This window comes from Lactuca serriola, chromosome 8 (assembly GCF_051521515.1).
Source record: "Lactuca serriola cultivar US96UC23 chromosome 8, Lser_US96UC23_V15, whole genome shotgun sequence".
Classification (NCBI taxonomy): Eukaryota; Viridiplantae; Streptophyta; class Magnoliopsida; order Asterales; family Asteraceae; genus Lactuca; species Lactuca serriola.
In genome coordinates, this window is record NC_136415.1 from 156,799,823 (window position 1) to 156,818,421 (window position 18,599).

An 18,599-nucleotide genomic window follows, 5' to 3' on the forward strand; every position below is an offset into this window, starting at 1 on the left:
ATGTGCGTTCAGAGTCAAATCTTGAAGAAAAGCCCAACCGCTCGAGATGAACTCATTCATGAAGATTCATCAAGTTCATCTTGAAGCTGTGAAGAAATTAAAGATTAATGCTGAAGCCAAGCTCCCAATGAAGATTAACAAGAAAAAACCAGCTACTTTTTAGGGGAGTTTCTTGGGCCAATTAGAAAAGAAAGCTATAAACCAAGGGGGAGATTGTTGGGTCAAAAATATGGTTTATACTTTGCTTTTCTAGGAAAATATATTTTTATGTAATGTTGTATGTGTTTGCGGTTTGTATGTACGGCCGTACACGTGTGTACGGCCACACACCCTGTATACGGTCGTACACAGGGTGTGCGGCTGTACACATGTGTACGGCTGGAGGTCCATATAAATAGAGGAGTGCATGTGGGAGTGTACGGTAAGGTGAGAAGGCAAGAGAAGAGATAGAAAGTTAAGAAAAGAAGTGTGTGTGAGAGAGAATCTATTGTAAGGAGCATCACTCAATTTCATTAATACATCATAGATTCATCTAAAATCTTCTTCTCCTTCTCTTCCATATTGATCTGACATCATCCAATTGATTGGGATTCCGCACCATCAATTGGATCTGATTGATACACAAGCAATTTTGGGGACTTACAATTAAATGAATATGGTCACCTATAGAGCGAACAACGTCTTCTGGAAATTCAATTTCAGCTTCACCATCATTAGGGCCGCCAATATTACCATCAATAATTTTAACAATCCATTCATCAAATGCTTTTGTCTCATCCAAATCTTAGTCATACAACCAAAATAAATCTCATGTTTACGGTTAAACGTAAAACTGTACATCACGCCGTAATTTGGACGAATATGATGCATGCACAGTATCCGAACAATTGCCTCTTTGTATTGGTAGAAGAATTTGTCTAAAGCTATCTCCATATAAAATGGTCTTGCCTCCAAACGATTCTTAAAGATAAATACCTACAGAGCAATGATATCATCTTCGTTGAATTGCTCATCAGAGTTCACTAATACTTTTGTATTGGCACGCGATATCCCTCTAGACAATGCCACATAAAGTTGGCCATGCGTGAAACCGATTCTGGGAGATAAATACCTACATTTGGAATTGTTTCTCCGTAAGCTTTATTGATTGCCATCGCAAAATATAATTTGATTAGAAATTGTTTTCTTATCAGCTTGAATGATAACATTTCATCTTCATGCGGACATAGAGGAAACCTTGGACCAAATCTCTAGATAGTTTATTTTGACTATTAGTGATGCAACGATACCAAATAGTTTTTTTTGATGATAAGTTTCAAAAGACTATTTAGGGCTTAAGGTTTACAGGGAGGGTGTGCTGCAATAAATATTAGCAAATTGGTTAAAAAATGAGACTTATTTATGAATGCAAATTTTCATATGTTCTTAGCAAGAACATGCTATACTTTAAAGAACACGTAATATATTTTTCTTGTATCATCTCTTATTCACATATAAGTATACATTAATCCCAAAAAATAGTTATTGTCAAAATATCTGTTTAAAAACTAAAATAATATATGAAATTTATTTTAAAACAGGTAGATGCTAACACTCTTTTTTCGTAATATGATTTTCATATATGAAAAACATAAACCATGATTACTTTTATAATTTGTAAAATTAAAACATGATTTCTTTTATATATCTGACAAAATTTTGTATAACAAAACTTTAGAACATAATTAATCGTTTAAAGATAATAATGAAATATTGAAATAAAGAATCAATTAATTGGTTGGTATCTTATTTTTATTTTTATAAGGTCATAATCTTGTTATGTCTTATTTAAAAACTTATATTGTAATATAACTTATATATATATATATATACACACACACACACACACATATATATATATATATACACACACACACACACACACATATATATATATATATATATATATATATATATATATATATATATGATAAATACAAAATAAATTAATATATTGTTATCATTCTACTCTTTTTTTTCAAATTTCAATACCAAAAACAAATTTTCCCTAGAAAATTGTCATATTAATGACCTACTAATTAAAAATTAAATTTATATACTACATAAATAGTTCATATGTGAACAAAAGTACACAAATGGTCCGTATTTGAAATGTTTTTCTTACATAAATGGTCTATTACGCGAAAGAAAATAAAAATGCACTTTCCATTAATAAAATGTTTTGAAAAAAATCCTATTAATTAGCTCTAATGTAGAAAAAAATAATTTTTTTCTAGATTAGCCAAAAAGAATACAAAAAAGTCATTTTTTGAAACTACGATGCTATTAATGAACTTTTTTGCAAAGTTTAATGCTATTAATGATTTTTTTCCAGAAAACAATCGTTTAAATGAGGTTCAATATACAAAAAATATAACTTTCCATATCAACTAAAAATAATCCAAAAAAGTCATTTTTAAGAGTATGATGCTATATATGATTTTTTTTTTCAAAGTTTAATATTAAAAGCAATTTTTTTTTTCCAAAAAATGTCATAATATAAGGTTAAAAGAACATATTGTAAAATATTTATCGATCTACATGAGCATTCCATCAATACCCAATAAGGTATATAAATCATGCCTCCTACTGTAATGAATTCCAACGCCCCATAATGTGGAATCCCCTCAGTTGCAGCATTCTATAACTCAAACCACATCCGATAATCAATACGAAGAGAAGTTGCAATAAAAAATAATAATTGTCACCATCTTATACACATATTAGAGATTATTGGGGTATTAGACAGTGTAATAACTTGCAGTTAAATATAATTTTCAAATAAAACTTAGTATGAGAAACTAGCCAATGTGATCAAGGGTCAAAGAAGGCATTATAAATAAAATATAAATAAAGAACTATTAGAGATGAAACATGAAACTTTAAGGAGAAACATACAAATTTAAACCGTGAAGGATAACAAAAATCGACAAGTATATTTTTTAAGTAATTTAAACCAATATATTTTTAAAGTAATTTAAACTGGGCCGTAAGTTTATCCCAGTATTGTTCCCTTAAGCATTTCATCGAACAGGTAGTAGACAGGTAGACCAAACAAAATTTCCAAGTATCCAAATCAAGATCTCAAATCCTAACACATAAAAAAAACGAAAAAAAAACAAATTTGTGATTTTAACAACCAAAAGCAAAGGATATGACATACATTGAAGTGGTGATTTACTTACCTATTTAGTCCGAGTCAATTAGGGTTCTTTTAACTTAGTTATAAAATTTATTCTTGTTGTTCAGAAAATGAAAAAATAACAAGAAACGGACGAAAATAGTCTTTTTCAAATAATCAATGGAACTCGATTAGACGGTAACGGAAGGAGACACCAAATATAATCTAAACCTGCAATAAGGACAAGTTTTGACGAACTCAAAAAATTAGGACTAGAGCTGGCAATGGAGCGGGTTTGGAGCGAATCAACCTTGATCCAAACCCTTTTAACAAATTTCAAAATCCGATCCAAACCCGCTCCGTAACCCGCAGGGTTTTGTATAATCAAACCCATATCCTTATCCACCGAATCAGCAGATATCCAAACCCGCCCCGTAACCCGTACGTTTTTTGAATAATAAAACACATTTTACTTAAATCATAAAATCACATTTATTAAATAAAACTAAGTTTTGATTTAGAAAACACATTATGTACTCGAGGACTTTCTATTGGAATTAAAATCATTATTTTAATTACTTCTGATTTTTTTTTGACCGTCGATTGCATTGATAGAGAATAGAAATTACAAACTTTCTCCCGGTTGATATATAACCTTATTGATTTATAAATGAAATTGGTGATTACATGATGAAATATAAATGAAATGAAATCATGAATCTTGGGAGAAGAGTAGAAGACTGGAAGTCTAGAAGTTGAGTCCTTGACTCCTATGTAAAAAGAATTTAGTCTTTGGCCTTTTATCTTTAGATTTCTGATTGGAATTTAATGTAAACTTTAGGCAATATAAAATATAAATTTATATTTCTAAAATTTATATGGGACGGGTTATAAACGGAGCGGATCGGTGCTGATCCATACCCGACCCTTTTAATAAAAGGGTTAGCGGGTACGGGTCGTTAACGCGTAAACGGATCAAAAACTATGCTCTAAACCCATATAATTGTTAAGGGTTTGGATCGGATCAGGGTCAAAACCCGCTCCATTGTCAGGCCTAATTACGACTAAAACTCCACAATCTTGCCATAGGGTCATTTCAGTAATTTAATCTCAAACTCTTAATGACGTTAACAAAAGATAAAAATATAATAATTAATAATAATAAAATATCTGGCATATTCTGAACCTCTCAATCCCATCATATTCCACGTGAGCTTTTCTTTTTTCAACACATTATCACAATTCAAATTATACACAATCAAGTATAGAGAAAAATAGCAAGACTGAGAAGGGAGAGATTTGCGTACGTGACAGTGAGAGTCGGAGAGGGCCAAGGGGCTGAATTATCGTTGGACTGTGGCGCTGCTAACATGGAAGCCCAGCGACCTGCACTGGTGAGACTGAGTGACGGAACAGGTAATGAAGACGGTGAGACAAGCACATGAGCCACATAAAGCGACCGTCCAGCGCATTGACCGGCGGTAGCCGACGATTAGGTGATCAGAGTTTCTTTGATATTATTTTTTATGTTTTAACTAGGACTTGTTCCCTTATTCTTAGGATTTAGTTGGTTGAGATTTGGGTTATAACTCAATATGTGTTATAAAGATCCATTCGTATATCAAGAGAAATTCTGTATATTTAAAATTAAAAAAAGTTTAGATACGAAAAGACAAGCGTTGATTCTGTAATCTGTATATTTAAAATTACTACTTCCAGAGAAAAAAGCTAAAGTATACGTACTATATATACTCTCTTTTACAATTTTTGGAAAAATTCGAGATGGGAGATGGAGAAGTAGATGTTATTGTTAAAGCTGTCCAAGATCTTTTTGATTCTGTAAAAAATCCAAGTCTTAGTTTGGGACTATATCGAACATTTATTGACGTGGTCCCCAGTGGGCTCCGAGATCTCAGCCCTACTTCTTTCAACCCTCGGATGGTTTCTATTGGACCTCTTCACAAAGATGAACAACATCTTCAGCCATTTGATGAGCAGAAAGTGAAGTATGCTCATAAACTATTGTATTCTCCTGATTATTCCCTACCCAACCAGATGCTAAAAGAATGTGTGGAGAAAGTGGTTGCTAAAACAGACAGAATCAGAGCATGTTATGACAAGATAAAGATGGAAAAATACAATGACACTGAACTTGCCAAAATGATGGTTATCGATGCATGTTTCATACTCGAATACCTTGGAAGATCAGAATTCAATGTTGAAAATAGATCCTTTTGGCGTGGGCAATCTATAGTTTATGACATGGTGCTCGTAGAAAACCAAATCCCTTTCTTTATTCTTCAAGACATCTTTGATAGCACCATTTTAAAATCTGAACCTACAGCCTCACTTACTACCCTTTTGCTTCCACTTGTACAAATTTGCAACATCTTTGAAACAAGCTTAACAGCCAATATCACCCCCCGTTTAAATTTTCAAGATCATATCCTCGGCTTTCTTGAAAATTGTTTCCATCCATCAAGAAACAACTCTCCTTCAGAAGGATTACCAAGTTCAGCAATACACTCGGCTGTAGAACTGGACAGGGCAGGGGTGATCTTTAAGCCTAATAATCCAGATGAACCTTGGCCAATGGCCATGGAGTTCAAGTCGTGTCCATTGGCCTGCTTCTCCTGGTGTTGGGGTAAGCCTACTCTCAGAATCCCGGTATTGCTTATTGACAACTTCACTGAGTTGTTTTTAAGGAATCTCATTGCCTATGAACACTCCTCTTCCTCATATAAAACACATGGTTATGTTACCTCATATGCTATGGCGATGGATATGCTAGTGGATACTGAAGAAGACATTGCAAAGTTGATAGAATCAAAGGTCGTTCTCAACCATTTAGGCTCAAACGAAAAGGCTGCAGACATGATCAACAGCCTTTGCAAACAACAACCCATACGGATGTTTTGTTACGTTGATCAGTGGCAGGATATGGATACCCACTACAACAATTACTGGCCCAAAAATATTGCTGCTCTGAAGCGTACATATTTTAGTAGTCCATGGAGTATGATTACTCTTGTTGGAGGAATCGCTCTCTTTGTTCTTACAGTGGTTCAGACCATCTATGCTGTCCGTGCTAGATAGTGTCGGGGCTTCCTTCACACAATATACATTTGTGCATTGCTACATGTAACATATACCTTAATTTCAATAATAGAAATCCATTTTGTACGATGTTGAGAAGTTGCAATATGAAAATAATAATAGATATCATGCAAATCTATTCTCATGCTTACTAATGTGCTTCAAGAACTTGACCAAGTTCATTCGACACCCTTTACAACGAAGATCAAAATGTGCACGCATTTGAAGGCAACACAAAGTCTTATCTACATGGGCTATTGCGTCATTTAGTTTTCGTGGATCACATGATGCCTATCTCCCTTTTCTCTTCTCTTTGCTCTGCAACCCACCTAAAAAAGCCGCAACACCTATCACAAATTCACAATGACAGTCAATGGAGTCTGATCGACCACCACCACCGCTGCTAAATCTACCTAACTCTTCATCTGCTTCACAAAGTCAAAACTTGGCTCTAACCAAGAGTGCTTACCATTGCAGAAGAATAATCAGAGATAGGAGATAAGGATTGTTGGAATTGGCAGGCCCTTCAACTGGCTTTTCACAAACAAACAAATAACAGAGCAAGGAATTAACCGTGGTTAGGCAAAGGTTTTTCTGTGTTATTCACTTCAACAGAGGATACAATCGAGCGTACACATCGCCTGGAATTTAAAGAAAGGAAATTGCAGAAAAGTTGGAACTACCACCTACTTGCCAGGGGCATATCTGTCACGTGGCCTTGAATTATTCTTCCTACTCAATTTTAAACGTGTAACAAATTAAATAAAAGACTTCTGAATTATTTTTAACACTTTCCCCCTTAATTCAGAAGTTGGTGATTGCCTTCCCCCCAATTAGCTCTCTCATTTCTTCATGCTTCACTCATGCCATTGTCTTTGTGTAAATGTCTGCCTTTTGCTTCATGCCACACACATGACTTACTATTATCTCCCCATTTTCAACACATTCTCTAATAAAGTGATACTTTATGTCGATGTGTTTGCTACGTCCATGGAACATCGGGTTGTTCATCAATTCAAGAACTGAGCGGTTATCAATAAACAGAGCTACATGTGGCATATTTTTCCCTGTTATTTTAGTGAGAAGTCTCCGAAGCCAAACACCTTGGCAAGCTGCCATGGTTGCTGCCATAAACTCTGCTTCACAGGACGACAAAGCTACACTGCGTTGCTTTTGTGAGACCCATGTCACTAGATTGTCATTCATATAGAATGTTGTCCCACCTGTGCTCTTTCCATCATTCATATCTTTTCCAAAGTCACTGTCAGAGTATCCTGTGAGAGTAACTTTGCTTTCTCCTTTGGTATAAGTCAAACCATAGTTAAGAGTGCCCTTGATGTATCTATGTATCCCTTTTAGTGCTTGTAGATGTTTGACAGTTGGTCTCTCCATAAATCGACTAGCTACCCCTAGTGTGAGTGAGAGGTCAGGGTGTGTGTGTAACACCCACAATCAGAAACACCAAGAAAGGAAAGGAAAACCCTAAGTCAAGGGGGGTCAACTCGTCGAGTCCAGGGTGGAACTCGACGAGTCCGAGCGGGATCCGGGTCGAAGAGTAAGCGACTGACTCGACGAGTAGGCAAGAGGACTCGGCGAGTCCGGTCTGAAGTGGAAAACCCTAAATTCGGGACTTTGTGCACTATATAAACATCTCATTCTCTCCCTTAGGGTTCTCTATAGCCTCTCTTATCCAGAACACGAAACCCTAAGCCTCCATTGTTGCACATTCAAGCTTTTTGCCATTTTGGGTGATTTGAAGGAAGAAGGAGGAAAGGAACCTCTGGTGATTCAAGGATTGGCTTTAGATCCAGAGTTGGTGTGGCTTTTCAGATATTCTGAGGTAATAAGCTGACCCTATTGTATTTAGATCTATCTTATGGTTGAGTTTTGGGCATTTTTGAGTAACGAGGAGGTTTATTCCGAGTTTGGAGTAGATCTAAGGTTGCTACCTTAGATCTAGGCTATTAAGGATCCAGGAAGCCATAAAGTTTATGCCAATAAGTTGTTGGTGAAGCCCCTTGGTCACAAAACCTAGCCCTAGAGTGTTTTTAGCCTATATCTCTTTGGTTTCACGTAAAGTTTGCAACTTTACGTGAGGAATGGACTTGGGAAGAGTGGATATCTATGAGTTGGAGCCCCTGCATGGCTCGAAAAGCCACTATATGGTTTGAGATCTGAAGAGACTCGGCGAGTTACATGGGTGTACTCGGCGAGTTTAATGAACTTGAGCATGGACTCGACGAGTTGGAAGAACAACTCGGCGAGTCTGTAGAAGATTGTTATGGACTCGGCGAGTCTGTTCTTGGACTCAACGAGTCAAGTCGCGAAACCCCAAACCCTTTGAGTTAAGACTCGAATCAGTGAGTCGAGTGGAGACTCGGTGAGTTGGACATGTCAGGAGTCGGAAATCGGTAGACTCGGCGAGTCAGGGGCTGACTCGGCTAGTCCAGTCGCAAATTGAAGGATTTCGAGTGTATGAACTTGGCGAGTCAGTAGGCAGACTCGGCGAGTAGGGTTGACCTGGAAGGTTGGCTTTGACTAGGACTTTGACTTTGACCAGAGTTGACTTAGTTGACTTTCGAAGGACAGTTAGACTAAGTGTTATATTGATATTGGTAGCTCAGGGAGTTAGTGGAGCAACGGTTCAAGGAATTGTCGGTCAGCATCCAGAGGGGTTATCAGCAAGTTCAATAGTGCAGGTGAGTTTTCCCTTTGTGTGAATGGGTCTACGGCCACAATGCCGGCCCATGTAGTTATGAGTAGGAAGACCCGAGGGTTAGCCCTAGGTATAATATGCTAGTATGATCTTCAGGACGAGGTCCAATGTTAGCGGGCGGGTGCCGAAGGAATGGTTTGCATGTTGTTTTCTATGTGATACATGTATGTGCCTGGTAGGAAGGTGAGTGTGGGCGAGGTCCCGTATCTCACCAATAGCAGAGTATGGACGGTGTTCCATATCTCAGTAGTAGCAGAGCAGGGGCGAGGCCCGAGATAGGTATAGAGTGAGTGTGGATTGGGCCCGTATCTCACTATTAATAGGAGCGTGGACGGGGTTCCATGACTCATCAGTAGCAGGACAAGGGCGAGGCCCAAGATAGGCGAGGCCTCAGGATAGGATTTATTAGTGTATGTTAGCTTATGTGTTGTGATATGCTTATGTGTTAGTATATGTTAGTGGGCGAGGCCCAGTGACAGGCGAGGCCTAAGTGTAACAGATCTGTATCCGAGCGGGGCTCGAAGCCAGACGAGGCCTGGAGCGGCGGGGCCATTGTAGTGGGCGAGACCCGAGGTAGGGGGTGAGGCCCAGAATAGCGGGCGTGACCCAGTATGTGCAGTATGTGATTATGCATGGTATGTGGTAGGTTGGGGGAACTCACTAAGCTTTGTGCTTACGGTTTTCAGTTTTGGTTTCAGGTACTTCCGGTAGCGGAGGGAAGAGCTCGGGTGATCGCATGGCACACACCTTAGATTAGTCAGCCTGGGATGTTTTAGTCTGATAATGAACATATGCTTTGGAATTTATTACTCTGAATAATTATGTTATGGTTATGATATGTTTTTATGAATATGGTTTTAGTAATGATTTAAAGAAAATTTTTTGGTACAGATTTTTGGGACGTTACAAGTTGGTATCAGAGCCTTGGTTTGGGGGATTCGGACATGCTCTCGGATGTGTCTGAACTCAAACTAAGGGATTGGTATAAAATTTTTCAAAATATAGTTTTGTAAAAAGAGTTTTGAGAAAGGAAACAGTTTTAGAAAAGCAAAAAGAATTCAGAAAGAAAAGAATTTCGATAAGAGAAAAGGGTGTGGTGCATGCAATCAGCCGAGCTCAAGTAAGTACCCCAAACTACCCATACAAGTTTATGTTATGATTACCACTTAATAGAACAACATGCTAGATTAGGACTAAGGATCTAGGGAGGATGCCTTATGTGCCTTTTATATGTGCTTTTGAGCTGCATGATAGTATTGGTTAGACATTAGTAGGATAGCATGTTTAGGTTATGCCTGAGTTTATGAGCTTATGTTGCATGCTAGTATAGATTCTTGATATGAGATTATGATTGCTTGAGTATGTTATGGTTAGATTTTCCCTTGTCTGAATGCTGCTTGCTTTTTGCATTGTGGGATTCTAAGTGATGGGAGTTAGCCATTAGGTGAATACGTCACGTCACATGTGATCAGGGTTGAATAATCTCAGAGTGCTGGATTTGGCCCTATTGCATAGCTCGTGTTTGAGTCCAAGCGTTGTAGGGATGAGTCTTTTACTCGAAGGATTATCTAAGCCTCGTCACAAGTGATGGTATCCAGGTGATGGCTAATTGGCATCACAAGGAGGCCTTCAACGGATGAGGACTGGTTTGGTTTGAGTCAGAGGTTTCCCTAGGGCAAGCCTAGGATGAGGTAGTGCTCGGAACAATAGTAGTAGAAAAGGAACCTGGTGGAGTCGAAGAAGTTCTTGAGGAAAGTACGGATAGATATGGAAGGTAGTATGGTCCCGTACAACTGAAAGCAGAGGATCCGTACTCGATTCGGGAAAGGCCGAGATGAGACCGGGAAACTGGTAGTGCATGTGTTTGGTCTCGCAGCAGTGATAAGTATTCTGATAACTGGTCGTATTATATTTTCAGCATGGTGACATTGCGAGAGAGACCAATGGGCGGATCAGGCGCCAGAGAGGGATCAGGTTCAGGTTCAGGAGCCGAGCAGCTCGAAGAGCGGATGAGGGAGTTGATATCAGCTGAGGTTACCCGCAACATACTAGACCAGACTCCTGTGATCTTTGGCATGGTCAAGGAGGGTATACTGGAGATCTTGGATGAGAGGCTGGGAGCTTTCCGTACCAAGATGATGGCTTTGATGGGAGTGCGTACTTTGACATTCCGAGAGTTCAGGGCTTGCGGGGCACCAGATTATCATGGGGCTAGGGACCCCATTGCTAGCAGCAGATGGTTGGCTGATGTTGCCAACGCGTTTCATACGAGCCGGTGCCCCGAGGGGGACAAGGTTAGAATCGCCTCCTATCTTCTGAAGGACAGGGCAAGGGATTGGTGGGAGGAGATTGGTCATGCCATTGGTGATGATGTCGCGTTAGACGCGATGACATTGAGAGATTTTTAGGGCACGTTTAGGGCTGAGTTTTCACCGATTATTTAGGTGCAGCAGTTGGCACGGGGGTTTCAAGATTTGACACAGACTACTGAGACTGTGGCGTAGATCACCGCCAAGTTCAGGGAGAGGGCCCTTCTTGTTCCGTAATATTTCGTAGATGAGGAGATGAAGAAGACCCGATATCACGAGATGTTGAGGGATGACATCAGACAGTTTGCGAGCAGGTCCAGCTGCAATACGTTGGAGGATATGATCGCTCGGGCTAGAGAGAGGGAAATTGATTTGGAACAGATCCGAAAGAGGAAGCCGGATGAGGTTCAGATAGCCACAGGTTTGGGAAAAAGGCCCAAGAAATCGGATATCCTTGACAAAGCCAAACTGATGGAATGATGACATAATGTGTAACCAATACTGGTGAGGAGTGACAACATAATTTAATTTCCTTACATAATTATTCATATGTATATTTAACATTATATATATATATATATATATATATATATATATATATGTATGTATAGGTTATGGTACAATTAATTACATCGGCTATCCTTATGTTTCCTTTTGATATAGTTTTCTTCCATAAATTTCTAATAAGTGAATATATATATATATATATATATATATATATATATATATATATATATATATATATATATATATAAATATAAGATTCTTGACAGTTTTAGGATATTAAGGAAAAGTGACAATTAAGGACAATGATTATCCTAAAATTTTTGGCTAGCGGACTACGTAAAAAATTGTCCTAAAGGTTCGGACAGAGTAATGGCAACGTATGATAATTATCAATTTTTATACGGATAGAGTAACAACAACATATAATAATTATGAATATTTAAATGGGTGGAGTAATGACAAAATGTAATAACTATCAATATTTATACCGGAAAAGTAATGGGGGCCTATAATAATTATCAATATTTATACGGGTAGAGTAACAACAACGTATAATAATGATCAATATTTATACCGGAATAGTAACGGCGACATAAATAATTATCAATATTTATACGGGTAGAGTAGCAACAACATCTAATAATTATCGATATTTATATAGACGGAGTATCTACCGGGTGAAATATTAATTCTACGATTTTGCAAAGTAACGATAGAGTATAATATATAATATTTTGAATGAACAGAGTAGCGACATAACATATGATATATATATATATATATATATATATATATATATATATATATATATATATATATATATATATTGATTTGTAATAAACTAATATGTATTCCTTCTGTATTTTAAAAAAAATGGAAAAATAGACCGTAAAACTCAGCCTAGAAGCATACTTTATTCGATAATTTCTAATTGCAGAAAAATGGCCAGAGGGGCTCTTGATGAACCAGGCTCGAAAGAAATTAAAATAAATAAAATAGAATAAAATAATAATAATAAGAGAACTGAAAATCAATATGAAATAAAATAAGGTAGCAAGTTAAACGAAAGATATCTGTGAAATGGTATATTCTCATTTCAAAGCTATTTATTTGTCACGTTGTCGCATTATTGATTTTATCACGTCGTGACATTATACGTGCAATGTCATGTCTAATGGGTAGGGTTGAACTAGATGTTGCAATGGGTCTGATTTCCTTAGGTCCGCATTGTACCATTCTAGAACGCGTGCGCATTGCGTGCCGAAAATGTCAGTTATTATAAATTCTGTAACTTCCTCATACGATCTACGTTTTCGAAGTTCCTTGTATCCACACGTGTTTATTGACGAGTATTACAATTTTCCTTTAAGTTGTGTCGGCTAATTCGAAATTGATTTTTACTCCTTATGTTTAAACAATTTAATAATTTTGCGAAAATCATATCTCTCTCATATGGACTTTGATTTTGACGTTCTTTTTCTCAAACTTCCATCTTAAGGAGTATTACGATTTTTTTTTGTGACTTTAGCTAAAAGTCAATATTTCCACTACTAGAAAAACAACATTTTACGACGCGTAATTGCTGATATGCATTGATTTACGATACGTAAAAGTATCTGACCTAAAAACAATGTCATCTCTCTAGAAATTTTAAAAGTTTAGGACGCGCATTTTTGCGTGCCCTTAAATTAGAGTCTAAAAAAAAACATGGAGGACACCTATAATAAAATGTGTGTCATCTGAGGGTGTCGCTTTATAAATTTTAATAGAAACGCGCGTTCCATCCTTTAATTGCAGGCGGGGAGGGGGGGGGGGGATTGAAATCCTAAAAAATAAAAACCCCGCCTTCCTTTTTTCTCCTTTCCCTCTTGCCCTAATTATCGACGCTTTTCCTTTCCTCTCCCGACATTGATTGCCGCCTGCTTCTTCCCTCGCACTTCAACCATCGTTGCTTGCCATTCCCGGTCGTCGACGTCTGTCAAGACAACATTAGGGCACTCCATCTCCAATGTTATGGGGCAACGATGATGGCTCCAAAGAAAAAAGACGCCATGTCGGACTTGAGCATCGATACTACGGAAAGATTTCTCCATTCAAATCTCTAACTACTTAAAATCTCAAATTTCTTTCTTCCAAACAGACACTATTTGACTTAGCTGCTTTCCGTCAATTTTATCAGGTTTATAGATGAATTTATTTTGAGAAATTCAAATATTGGGCCTTCCTAGACGCGTATTTGCGCGTTGTCTGAGCGTTTTATGACACGCGTTTGTGCGTCGTAAAAGACTGTTTTTCTAGTAGTGCTCTCTACATAGCTTTTGATGTTATTAATTTTTAATTACACAATTGATTTTTATATTTTATAAAATTCATATCTCCTTCATATGAACTTATATTCTACGAAATTTTTATTTCTGGGATAGGGATGACATTTACTTCTCTCTATCTCTCTCTCTCAATATATATATATATATATATATATATATATATATATATATATATAACATATTAAGTCTATTATACTTGACGTTTGTCATTTTTCGTAAATAATGATCGATACCAAAAGTCGCAATTGTTATATATATATATATATATATATATATATATATATATATATATATATAACATATTACGTTTATTATACCTGACGTTTTTCATTTTTCGTGAATAATGATTGATGCCAAGAGTCGCAATTGTTACATAACTTGACCTCTCAAAACAAAAGAATATCTCTTCCTTACTAATTCCTCCATAGAATGTGCATTCTTAACCTCATAATGATTGCTCTCTTGAAATTTATGTGCAACTAACAATAATGGAGATATGAACCTATTTATAGGAAAGCATTAGAAACTATAATTATGATTGGCCAGGCCCATTCATAATTATCCCATAATGAGGATGCCCTAATTTCTAACCAATCACAGAAGGCCATATGGATGCTTCTAGAATCTTTAACCTCATGAGCATCAACCAAAACACATGTTAGCACATCATGTATGACAATGGCACATCAGCCGCATAGAACATCCTATATGAGCATCTTCATTCTTTTGAGCAACATTTGGACAATCTTAAGCACCATAGTGAACTTGATACCCAAGTGGTGCATTAGGATCCATGATGGCACACCATGAACCTTGGTGGCGCATAATGTTCCATAATGACGCATCCACCTCTGGAATGACAAATCTTGTCACTTGGTGGCATATCCTATCACTTGGTGCAATATCATATCACTAGGTGGCATATCAAGTCACTTGGTGGCATATCAAGTAAATTTGTGGCATACCAAGCAATTTGGTGCCATACAAAGTCACTTGGTGACATATCATTTCATTTGATGCATATCAAGTCACTTCGTAGCATTGCTACCATTTTGGCATATCCTGTCCTTTGTCAAGAGATTCATTCCTTTGTGAGGAGATCCATTCCCTTCTCAGATGAACCATTCCTTTGTCACACGTTACATGAATCCCAAATGCTCCATTGAGTTCCAAGTGCTCCATGTTGGACAAGACTTCATACCCCAACAATCTCCTACTTGAAGGGTTGAACAACTTCTGCCATCCAAGTTCTTCTACATTCTTCTCAATCTCTCTCTCTCTCTCTCTCTCTCTCTCTCTCTATGCCAACCCTCGTCATCAAAATCTTGGAAGGGTAGCTGAAGCCATGCATGGCTTCAACTTTTCAGTGGTAAACACCTTAGTGCATTTATTTGCTGATTTCTCCATACTAAGGACTTTCTTCAGCATAATAGCCCTTGGTTCATTGCCTTGAACTCTCTAGTCAGCCACATCTTAAGCTCATTGATCTTCTACGTGTTGGAACTAGCAATCAACACGACATCAACATTTTATATGAGGATGATTTAGGAGGAGCTTTACTTCTTCAGGTAAGAACTGTGATCAACCTCACGTCTTCTGAACCCACTCCTATTCATTATTAAAATTTAAGTACCACTGTTTAGAAGTTTTCTTCATGCCGTATAAGTTTTCTTTCTTCTTGAACACCAACTTTTTCTTACCAGCTGTAAGAGCACTTTCTAGCTGTGCCTTCAAGATGTCTCCTTCCAGCTTATCATCAATGATATCGGTTGTATTCACATCTAGGTGTTCTAGATGGAGATTTTTAGATGCCACTGCATTCAACATAAAAGTGATTGTAGTCAGCTTTGTAACTAGAGAATCGTCTTCTCCCTTCTATTGTATTCCATTAAACACCAATCTTCCATTGCAAGTTTTAGCGCCATCTATCTCATCCTTAACCTGAAACATCTTACAATTCTACAGTCTGCTCAACTTTTCACCCATAGCCTTCTTCACTATATGGAGTTCTTACTTAAGGCCTCTGGTTTTGACTTATTCTCACACATCAACAAATCACTAGTTAATGGGGAATATCTCTTTGGAGTACTTCGCTTAGTGGTCCTCCCGATAATAGGTGGTTTGATATTTGAAAAACCCACAACTCCAACCTTATAACTATTCTCACCAGAGCTCCCATTATTTCCAAGTTTATCAGAGTTCCCACTGCTTCCTAAAAATCTTTTATCCTTTAACCAATGATAGGTCTGTCAAGATTATGAGATCCTCCCAGTGAAGAAAATGAAGTGGGACTATAAAGACCAGAATGAACTGAAACCGAATTCCCAAACATAGGCAGTTTGCCAATCTTCTCTAAACTAAATTTCTTCTGTCTACCAAAAGAGCATGGGTTAGAAGCATCTATCACAATGTTCAAATTTGGCATTCTCCCACTGGATACAAGCTTCCCATTCCATCTTCACTCATATGAACAAATCTTTCGTGGCATAGAGTGGACTTCCTAACTCTTTTAACAATGCTTGCTTCATCCTCAGAAATCTCCACCATATATAGTGTACCATGTTTTTCACCCTTAGCAATGATCAAGTTTCCCTTCTTCACTCTCCACTTGTGATCACCAAATGTAACATGATGACCTTCATTATCAAGTTTTCTAATTCATATCAACATCCTCTTTAGAACTGGAATGAACTTGACATTCTTTAAAGTCCAATACATGCCCAGAGTCATCTTGAGAACCATATCTCTGACACCCATGATATCCAGACACTTGTTATATTCCATTCAGACCTTCCCTATGTAATGACTGAAGTTTTGCATCACATCATTGGAATGACTAGTGTGAAATGATGCACAAGAATCCAAGACCCATGATTCGATTGATTTTTTAACTAAAAAAATAAGCGTGTCGCCTTCAAAATCTTCTATCATATTCATCTCCTTTTGGCCTTTATCTGCCATGAGCATCTAGCACTGACTTTTGACATCACCACTCTCTTTGTACTTCCAATAGGTCACATCCCTCCTGTTGTTCTTTCCACCTCTCCTTCTCGACTTTGATCTTCCATTACCTCCACATCCTCCGTTAGACTCTCTTTCCGTGTCTTCAGTACTTAGAAGACTATTGAAAGCTTCTCCGGTACTCTATATGCGTACATCCTCACCAAGGGTTAAATCACTAATGCCTTCAAATGTCAACTTAGCACCTCCACCTGAGGTGGTAACCGTTGTCACTATACCAGACTAGGTATTAGGCAAAGATGATAATAGTAGCAATGCCACGACTTCGTCTACAAATTTAATATCAACCGGTATCAACCTTCATAAGATTTAATTAAATTCATTAACATGATTAGTCACTGAGCCACACTCCTTCATATTCATATTTACTAATTGTCGAATCAAATGAACCTTGTTCACTGTTGAAGGTTTTTCATACATGTTAGATAATTCCTTGATCAACTTATGAGTAGTCTTCACGTGGACAATGTTGTAAGCTACATTCTTTGCCAAGGATAATATCACCACACCAAGTGTGTTCCGATCTAACAAATCCAAATCCTCTTGCTTCATTTCTTCAGGTTTAATTTTGGACAATGGTTCATGTAAGATCATCTAGTAGAGGTAGTTGTTAACACGCTGTCGCGGGTATATTAAGCAAATAAAATTTCACTGTTGATTGCACTAATAATATAGTATAGGGAAGCAGGGTCAAATCCTCAGTGACACAAGCTAACGGTTAATGCCTTTTTTGCATCAGGCACATTGTAGGCAAAACATAATATATAAAAATCGGGATTTTTAAATTCAAATAAAAAATAAAAATGAATTGAAAATAAATTAGACAAAAATCAATAATAAAAACGGTTTTAGTTCTGCTACAAATTTCCTAATCATGCAATCAATTCAGATCTGGTTATTCAAAATGCATTCTATCAAAGCTGGTACTAAGAAAAACTAACCAGCTCTTGTATAATCACTTTTACCTGAATTAGTTAATCAAAAAAGGCCATTTGAATTAATCCTAACTTTTTACTGTTCAACTAAAAAAGCTCTTAATTAAATCAGAAAAGTAGCTTTATAATATGTGACAACCCCATTTTCACGGCCAGAAAAGAACGATTTTGTTTATGCTTTGTTTGAAAAAATCCGAGTAACATTTTAAATAAAAGTGTTGCAGAATTTGTCCCAAAACAAAATATGATAAAGATTTATCAAAAGCATTTCCAAATAAATGTATTTCATAAAAAGACCCGGGATGTCATGTTCGATACAAATCAAAAGCATAAACAATACAATATAAGCCTTACTACATTATTTCATATCTACAGGCATATATCCATAATCCCTCATCCAAAACATCACATCTATGCTCGAGCGCCACTACCTGTAATACATGAAACTGAGTGGGTCAGGCTTGGGAGCCTGGTGAGCACATAGGGTTTTCAACCCACAATAAATAAGTTTATTAATTCCATCAATCA

The 18,599-nt window shown here is 37.1% G+C and overlaps 2 protein-coding genes across 2 annotated transcripts; one reads left to right on the forward strand and one right to left on the reverse strand.

Annotated features, from left to right (window-relative positions):
* Positions 1-4,402: 4,402 nt before the first annotated feature.
* Positions 4,403-6,346, forward strand: LOC145070149 (UPF0481 protein At3g47200-like). Its single transcript, XM_079017093.1, has one exon. It carries the CDS (start codon positions 4,943-4,945, stop codon positions 6,254-6,256), a length of 1,314 nt encoding a protein of 437 aa, XP_078873219.1. The 5' UTR covers positions 4,403-4,942; the 3' UTR covers positions 6,257-6,346.
* A 771-nt stretch (positions 6,347-7,117) lies between these two features.
* LOC145067541 (secreted RxLR effector protein 161-like) lies at positions 7,118-7,648 on the reverse strand. Its single transcript, XM_079014667.1, has one exon. The coding sequence runs from the start codon at positions 7,646-7,648 to the stop codon at positions 7,118-7,120; it is 531 nt and encodes a 176-aa protein (XP_078870793.1).
* Between the last annotated feature and the right edge of the window lie 10,951 nt (positions 7,649-18,599).

Excerpts from the sequence above, each read along its gene's own strand:
- LOC145067541 (XM_079014667.1), bottom strand. The coding sequence starts at position 7,648 with ATGGAGAGACCAACTGTCAAACATCTACAAGCACTAAAAGGGATACAT.
- LOC145070149 (XM_079017093.1), top strand. The coding sequence starts at position 4,943 with ATGGGAGATGGAGAAGTAGATGTTATTGTTAAAGCTGTCCAAGATCTT.